We start from the raw sequence: 8,911 nt of genomic DNA on the forward strand, positions 1-8,911 counted from the left end.
TAAATGACAGCTGCTCTGGGCTTCTTCCCACGATAAACCCGGCCACGAGATTTTTTTTTTTTTTCCCCAATCAGGTTGTCAAAGAAATCTGATTATATTTAAGCCATTTATACTAATGAAAGGGAAACATATGAATTAGTAAAGCTGGAGAACAATTTTGCATAGTGTCACCTTTGGACATTTATACACGGCCATTATGTTTGGGAATACAGGTGAATGGGAACGGTAACTTAAAAATAGGCCTAGAATACACGAGCCGCCAAAAGTGGAAGAAACTGTGTTTAATGACAGACAAATAGAGAAGGAAATGTTAAACTTTCATGTTCTTACTTTATTGACAGAGCGTTCATGCTGCATAGTGTCAAGAGATCCGAATTAAAATAAGCTTTCAATATTTTTTAATTGTTCCTAGTTTTCATACATCATTTGCATTAAATTTGGTGGTGTACCCTCATGAAACGACGCTTCTCAGAATGTGTTAATTAGATGGATCACATCCAAATGTTTCAAGTCGCGAACGAGGCACCTTGGATTCATGGTATCAAAAACAACCAGCGTGCCTTTCAAGGTTATTCAACACAAGGTGTTTTTTTTCCCCCCTCTCAATTTTCCTAAAATAAATTTATTTAAAAATGAGAAATGAGTTTTGCTGGGCACAAGCCTCCTAGTGGATTGGCTGGAAATCAGAGCCAAAAACAACACTGCTATCTAGCGGATACAGCTCGACATAGCCAGTGCTTTAACAATTGAACGCTGCATTCATTACATTACGGTTTACGTTTACCAGCGTTTGCAAAAAGACGCCATTTCGATGTTATGAACATCACGCGTGAGAATAGAATATCACACAAAGGCACGCACAATCACCACATAAGAGAGAATAGTTACAAAAATAAATAAATAACGTTAATCACATTAAACATTACATATCTTGTTTCTGTAGTGTATCCGATTGAATATCGGTATTTGCAAATAAATGATGTCAATACGTTTTACTCAACAACCCACCCACATGTGTTTTGTAATTATGACTTGGTGCGTGTGTGCGCGTGCGTGCGCCCGCCCGCGTTCAAGCGTGCGTGTTTTTTGTGATTAATTTCATGTTCCTAATTGTCTTCATATGATAAGTACTTTATTTTCTGTGCATTTAATTAAACTATCCGATTAAGTTGTTTACAGGTGGCCATCCTCTTCCCTCTGTGCGTATCTTTTTTCAGGAAGTGGGCGTCAAATTCGCTTCTTGCTTGTACACTGAAAATAAACCATCAGCCACCCACCAGTGTGACACAAGTCCAAATGGATTTCTTTGCACTTAAAATGTCCCTCATTATCTCTCTAGTCGGCCTTAAAATTAGAAATTAGACACAAGTGTACATTGAGCTGGTGGTGTTTTTTTTTTTTTTTTAGGTTGTATTTATATTTCAATGTTACACCCACAAATGAGCTGAGCATGCTGGACTGGACCAGTTTTCATTTAAACTCAAATGTTGTATATCCTTAGTTTGTCACATATAACATATATATATATATATATATATACACTGCACGCTCTGTGGGGCCAGAAAAGAAGAGAAGTATTGAGAAATACGGCACTATGCATGTGAGTGTGGAGGCGTTTCCTAAAAACAGGGATGTCAGGGGAGGAGAGATTTGCGCATGCGCAGTATTCAAAAAAACGGACTTAAATTTTCATTGTGTTTCCTGATATTTATATAAGTTTCATCAAGCATTGGCGAGGAAAAAAAAAAAAGTTTTATTTTTCACGAATAAACAAAAAGGGCCTCGAATTTAATGCGGACCAAATCCAATAATACGAGGCCATGAATGAACCATGTGCATCATTTGGAGTTTGCACTCACATCCATTTGTTTAAAATATAAAGTGAGGCATGTGAAGTAATTCAAGTTAACCATATTTAGTGCAAGTACATGACCTCACCTCGTTTTACGTCTAACTGGCACAGTGAATGAAAGAAGTCACTGTAACATCTTTATTTGGGTTCCCAATACACAAATTGAAGAGGAGTCCGCTTTATATTCCAAGAGACAGCAAAGGCATTGACCAACAAGTTTAAATGTTAACTGCAGTCCTATTTACACCATCTTGTAACAGACACTGTATTTTCAGACAATTCCATGTAGGGTGGTGTGATTCGCAGTACAATCAAAAAGGCCTCTTGCAATTTCAGTCGATGGACCAGAAATGCACTTTTCACAGACTTCAATCAGCTTCAATTGTGGATCTAAACTGGGCCTGCCCGTGGAGCTCAGGTGCTGCTGTTGGGCCATTTAAACCAACAAAATAACTACAACAAAAATAGAGCAGACTGTGCCCCCAGGTAGGTACCAAGGTTCTATATATTGAATGAGGCGGTGAGTCTCCAACACAAGCAGGTACTGAAACCCAAAGATTTGATCTTATATTAAAAAAGTTTATGACCTGAGATTTTTAGTGGAACATTGGATTTAAAAAAAAAACGACAAATTAATTGTGTAAACTGATATGATGGCTGCAAGCACTAGCTATGCGGCTTCCCTTTGTTTTAAAACTTCAAACATGCACATTAAATTCATAAAATGAAAACTGAACCTGTCCGCCACACAAAGCTTGATGCATAACGCTGTTACATGAGACAGCTTCACAAGAATCATCAGCAGTGTGGGTGACGAGAAATACGTATAACTTAAGACAAATAAAATCCTTTTTTCATGTCATTTTCTTTTTTTAAAAGTCTATTCAATGTGGTAATACAGTCGCGTGGACAACACTGGAGGTTATAAGTTCATTCCTTGCGCACTTAGTAAAGAGTCCAGCATGTCAAAAGTGTCTTTGTAGTCGGTGTGTTGGCCGTTAGCCGTTAACAGGCCATTGGTACCATCGTGGCCGTGATGCTCGATCATCCTCTGGCTGCTATCCGAGTAGTGGGCAGAGCCGATGGCCGCCTTCGAGCTCCTGCTGCTCTTGGACGAGTGATGGCGGTGGTGGTGGTGGCCTCCGTCAGGGTGAGGCCTCTTTCGAGAGGAGCCAGAACCACAGTCACCGGCGTGGCTGCTCGGAGGTCGCTGGGATGCCGAGGCGGCGTCCGCCCGGCAATTGGCGCTGAGGGAATACGGGTGGGAGTGAGCGTGTTTGGCGTGGCGGTGGCTCGTGTGCTCCTTGTGCTTGTCCTTGCTCTGATCAGAGCCACCGTGACGCTCCGATGAAACTTTGATCCTCATCTTTAGTTCCTCGCTGGTGGCCGAGCCGTTTTCCGCAAAAGAAGTGGGCGCTCGAGTCTTTTTGGAGCTCAATTTCTCTCGTCTAGCATCGCCCGACTGGCCACCCGGCAGTGTCTGACAGCGCTTCTTGTGATGATGCGAGGCAGCGGAAGGAGGCGGCGTGTACATGTCTGTTCCAGCCTCCTCTTTGATGCCGTTCTGCAGAGCCAGCTCCGCCGCATGTTTCTCTCGGTACTTTTCTAGAGTTAATACTTTCTGCGGCCGCAAAAATGGTGCCGCGTTTGCCGTCAGCTGCTGGGGTTTACTAGCAGAGCCACCGGCCGTTTTAAGTTCGTGTTTCAACAGGGTGAAGTCCGAATGGGGGGGCTGCGAGAACGAGTCACTGAGCGGCTGGTAGGAGGCATAGGAGCCTGTCATAGCAGCCAGGGACATTTCTGCAGAGTCTGAGGTGGAAGGGAAGAAGGAGCCGGAGACACCAGGAAGGCTGTCTAATGATCCCCCCTGGAATACACTGTCCACAGCAGGACCTTCCGTCTTTGGCTTCTTAGCAGCTTGAATGGCCTGGAAGCAAACAATTCAATATGACGCAAAAGAAACCTGGAGCTAAAGATGTTTGGCAAACGTCACATACTCTCCAGTTGCGTATTCTCTTCAGCCTGCTGGGCGTCTTCTCCAGGATCTGAAGAAACTCGTGCGTGAGCTCTGCAAACACAAAGAGTGGGGATCAAGACCCCGGCTCCCGGACACACGATTGCGAGAACGGAGCGGCGCCTTCACCGTCCAGCAGCTGCAGCGTCACCGTGCGGTCCACATACTCCCACCAGTGCTTGCCGTCGGTCGACACGGGGATCTCCCAGTTGGACCACTTACACGCCAGGTGGATACAGACGCAGGCAACCACAGTGGGACGATACTGCAGGCAGAACGTGGTGAGGTGCAAACTGTAGGGAAAGACGACAACAGCAAGGAGAAGAGACAAAGGTCAGCACGGCGCTTTTAAAAGACCACATATTCAATCAGAGCATTACAGCTTTCCACCAAACAGAACACATCAGTTTGGCATACTCAGTTTCACAGAGGGTAGTATGCCAATCAACAACTAGCTTTGTGCTACACAACCATATCTACAGATTGTCAATATTTACAAATTTTAAAAATGGGGTCAACGTGTACTGAAGTAAACCAAACTGTACTGGTTGATTGAAAATGGCTTCATATGGACTTCTACATCATATACACAGGCCCTCACCTCAAACTTTAAAATACGTTGCTCAGTGCAAGTACCTTTGTGCCCTTAGATTTTGACTTAAACAAAAAAAAAAAAGGGGGGGGGGGGGTTAAAGTTCAATGTTAAAGAATTATGTTTTTCAAGCAGTTTTTTCATTAAACAAATCCACGGACATTTGTTGGCCCGGAACTAAATATGTGGAATGTGAGGCTGTGAAACAATAGCCTTCTCTTCCTATACCCACAATCCTAAACTCCACTGCAAACGTCCTGTCAGCAAATCAGTGAGAAAGCCACGACTGGGAAGTGGACCAAAGCACTAACACTTTATACGGGGGAAAATATTTGAAAGTCACTAAAGGGCCTCATTCACTAATCAATGCGTAGAAACGTTCTTACGCTGCACACAAAAGTTCAGTGTATAGTACAGCGGATTCAAGAATACTGCTGGTTTGGCACCTAGCAATTTTTTTTTCATATTTGATCCCCCTTATCTGTTATTCAATTTGGGATTAAGAAAGAAAGTGTCCCAACAAAGGCGGTGGTGCCGATACTTCTAAAAAGGTACTCAGGCTACCATCTGAGTAGTTTTTGACCTATGCACTGTGTACCAAACAATGAGAGGTAAAGGACATCACTACATTCCACGCTGTGCATTCAACCCCTCTGTGCCAAAGCCCTTGTACAATACACCGCATACGGCAGCCTGGCTGGTTCTGGATTCCCAGGGTCCAGGTGCACACAGGGTGATGGACACAGGAAGGGGTCCTGCAGGACATGAAGCTATAGTGTGCCATTAAAGTGCAATAATGGGAACAGGATAATAACCTGTTGGTAGCCATGAAATAGGAAGTCTGTGCCAAATCCTTGCTTGCTGTAAAAGGAAGGAGAAAGTTGGTTTTAGAAGCCAGTTAATGGGTTGCTTGCTACAAAACAGTCATGGTCTTTTGGGGGTGTCACGGTTTCACTGTCACGGACTCGTGTCCACTAAAAGAAAGAAACCTTCACACGGGTCATGTAGAATTCAGTTCAAACAAGCTCCGGTGCGCTGGATCTGTTCGTGTGGTTCATTTCGTTACATGGGAATGTTGTCACCCAAATACTGGTGCGGGCCAAACAAGTGGGCCATAAATAGCGGCCTTGGTCTACTTGCCAGCAAACTCTTGGTATTGTTTAGTTTATTTGAGGTCAAAACAGCAGAGACTAACCTTAAAATGACTTTTCACAGCAATAAGATGTGAGCCCTGCACCCACAATTTCATCTTAGCTGGTAAAATAAAAAGAGTGGACTGAATTGTTTGGTATTTACTAATTGTGAATTTATGCGTAGCCTTATGAGAAAAACAGTAGTTTGACCATCAGGTGAACCAGACCAAACAAATACTGTTAATAAGCCTGAAAGTCTTTAGCCAATGCAGCTGAATCAAAAGCCTGAAAGTCTTTCGCCAATGCAGCTGTGAGAGTAAGTGACAGCATGAATAACACCAGAAACTGTGACACCCCTCGTAACTTTTAAGTCAAGTCATGCAATTGCGGAAGACAAACTTGGTTCCCAAATTTTACCTGCACGAAGAAAAACATCACCTTTACAGAACTCAACCAGAAGCTAAAAAACAACAACAATAAAAGCACTTTACCTCGTACTAGCTGGGAGCACCTCACAACATCTGTGTGTGGATGATCTACAGTTATTTCAAAACCTGTAAACATGACGGCAAAATGGAGGTTTACATTTGTTGCAGAGGAAACACACACTGCACATATCTCTTCCTAAGGTTGGTTGATATATATTGAGCACTGTGATTGGCTGGCAACCTGTTCAGGGTGTCCCCTGCCTACTGCCCGATGACTGCTGGGATAGGCTCCAGCATGCCCGGGACCCCCGTCGGGACAAGCAGAACAGATAATGGATGGTTATCCATCTATGTGAACTTTCCACACCAGCGCTGCATGAGGCTCAGGCCAACCAACCAAGCACACACCTCCTTAAAGGTTTCTTGCTAAAGCCAGCAATTGACAATCTCACAGAGAGGGACAGGCACGCAGGCTGTGCGATGTGATATAGGTTCGCACATTGCTGTATTTTAAACGAAATTATTGGTGGCAAACCTTTTTGCGGACAATTATCCATATGTTTGAATTAAAATAGTCTCATTCCACATCTTTTAGGGTATATATTCTTATTGTACTATTATTATCAAGATATCTGACATGGGCATGGAGGTATAAAATGTATTCATATCGCCCAGAGCTAGTCTGAATGTGTGAGAAACAGCGATGGCGCTTTGAGCTCACCCAGGGTTTGCAGGACGATGGTTTCCAGTATTCCAAGCTCTTGTGATTGCTGATGGAATGCCTGGAAAACGCCAAACTGTCAGACTACACAGGTGTGCTGCATGTATCATCTTCATGCTCTGTTCTAGGTTACGCATCAGAAATTTCCCTCAAAGCATCAACTATGCGTTGTGAGGAAATTGATTCTCTGATGGGAACGGCTGCGATCCTCAATTATCACGAGGCACACTGATGGTAGATGGAAAATCCTCAATGGATTGAAAGTATATTTAAAAAATGTTTTGAAACAGCTTAAACTCTGCCTCATGCTTTCATCAATTTTAACTCATAAAAACATGTTATAATCATCAGCAGCTGTATCACCTCGCTCCAAAATGAAATAATATTTAAAACCACGTTTGCACCAACCAATGTTTGGCCACTTCTGTGCACATACATGGATCGTTGTGGCTGAGGACACAATATTCCTGTACCGAATGTCCATGAACATGCCCAGGGTGCGTGTCAGCGCACCTGCACACTCACTTGCCCTCGCTTCTGCATTCTCTCGCACTACTTCTGTGCACATCACACCAGTCGTAGATCCCATGCTACCCGATATTCTGTTCACACTTTGTGTCACTGCCATTATTCCTCACTGCCGACCTGAACGGTAGCAATTGGGTTAGTCCCAAGACTTTAGCGATTGGTTAATGTTCGACTCATCCACTAGCTTTACTGCTCATGAATCTGCAGTATCGCATTACGTCACCGATACAACAAGCTTGTATTCGCCGCAATATTCAGCGGTCAATGATTTCCGTAAAGAAAATACAGACAATACGGAACAGTTGGCAGCTTTGTAAACATGAGATGATGGCCCACACACTGTAGATGTGTGGTCTAAATCATCTGAGAAGCTCAAATGAGAAGACAAAAATCATCCAACCGTGGCAAAACACAGCACACAAACCAGATGTCATACTCACATTGCTTTTAGTGTCGAGGGCAGGCTCTTGGGGGTTTATGCAGGCATGAGCTATTTTAATAACGTGCTCCAGCTTCCGGGGCTGCTCCTCAACTTTAGCTGCTAGGAACAATGTGGTTTGGGAGATGATCTACGATAACAAATGTCAGTCCGTTAATGTCTTTTTCCACACTGCGGGATCTGTTAACAAAGCGCTGAGCTCAGTACTTACGTTTCGGTGGAACTTGGTGAAAGAGTGAATCATATAAAATCTGTGCATGTATACTATTGCGGTGTTTATGATCAGTTGAGAGCTGGGGGTACTGTTAAGGGGGGGGATTTAATGACGACACGAAAACGGTTAAAACAAACACGTTAGTGCTAAACATTGAGTAGTGGGTGGCACTTGTACATATTAAAAATAAACACACTTAAACGACCACTCTGAGAAACAGAAAAGGGTTTCAATTCACTCCAATGGCGAATTTAACTACACGCGGTCCAATTCTACTGCAATTTGCGTCAGTTAACAAAGAAAGGTAGAAAACAAAAGCTAAGCTAGCGTGAAGGCCCGGACAACAAGATGGGACTAACTGGTTTGCTGAAAGACCATCGTATGTATTTAACTAGCACATATTAACCAAAGGCCAAATAAAAATGTAGAATAATTCATTTTTATATATGTCGCGAGTAAGAATGTGCAACAAACCAAATGCTAAAGCTAACCGAAACCCGTTCGTTCTCAGGAGAGCTTCAAAGAGGTTCAAAGGATACACGTTGAGCCTCTGGCCGATATCTTGGATTAGGTTGGCGGCTTGTTGTCGGTAAGAAAGCTCCCTGTCAGCCTCGATACCGCAGCGTCGAGACGGCGTGTTTTCAAGCTGTTCCCGGGTGAAGAGCCATTTCGTTGAGGGTCCCCGGTGCACCGCCATTACGCACCAACAACCAAGCCCGACCGGGAGGGAGCTAGGTGATTGTAGCACCGGAAAGACGTCAACAAAGGCCGGAGCGGCTTCCAAACCGGTAACCCACCAAATCCACAGCGCCTACTAGCGACTGTTTTTGCAAACTGACATTTCAAAACCCATCAGCTTGTTTGTGTCTATTTTTTTCCTGCAGTTTTCATTTTTCTTTTGCCGTTTGCAGCTGATAGTCCCAAAATGCATTTTCACTTGTATATTTTTCGGGTTATTCGATTTTTTTTGTGTGCATAAAATCATATATT

At 43.6% G+C, this 8,911-nt stretch overlaps 1 protein-coding gene across 1 annotated transcript; it reads right to left on the minus strand.

Moving 5' to 3' along the window:
* Nucleotides 1-2,445: 2,445 nt before the first annotated feature.
* LOC147062558 (cyclin-T2-like) lies at nt 2,446-8,679 on the minus strand. The gene is made up of 9 exons (XM_085922956.1): nt 8,461-8,679; nt 7,919-8,000; nt 7,709-7,837; nt 6,741-6,801; nt 6,083-6,145; nt 5,274-5,319; nt 3,996-4,159; nt 3,850-3,920; nt 2,446-3,779 (listed from the first exon to the last, which is right to left on the minus strand). The coding sequence occupies exons 1-9, from the start codon at nt 8,616-8,618 to the stop codon at nt 2,775-2,777; spliced, it is 1,779 nt and encodes a 592-aa protein (XP_085779082.1). The 5' UTR covers nt 8,619-8,679; the 3' UTR covers nt 2,446-2,774.
* Nucleotides 8,680-8,911: the final 232 nt, after the last annotated feature.

The sequence above is a fragment of the Syngnathus leptorhynchus genome, chromosome 1, assembly GCF_054491065.1.
Source record: "Syngnathus leptorhynchus isolate UIUO chromosome 1, UIUO_Slep, whole genome shotgun sequence".
Taxonomy (NCBI): domain Eukaryota; kingdom Metazoa; phylum Chordata; class Actinopteri; order Syngnathiformes; family Syngnathidae; genus Syngnathus; species Syngnathus leptorhynchus.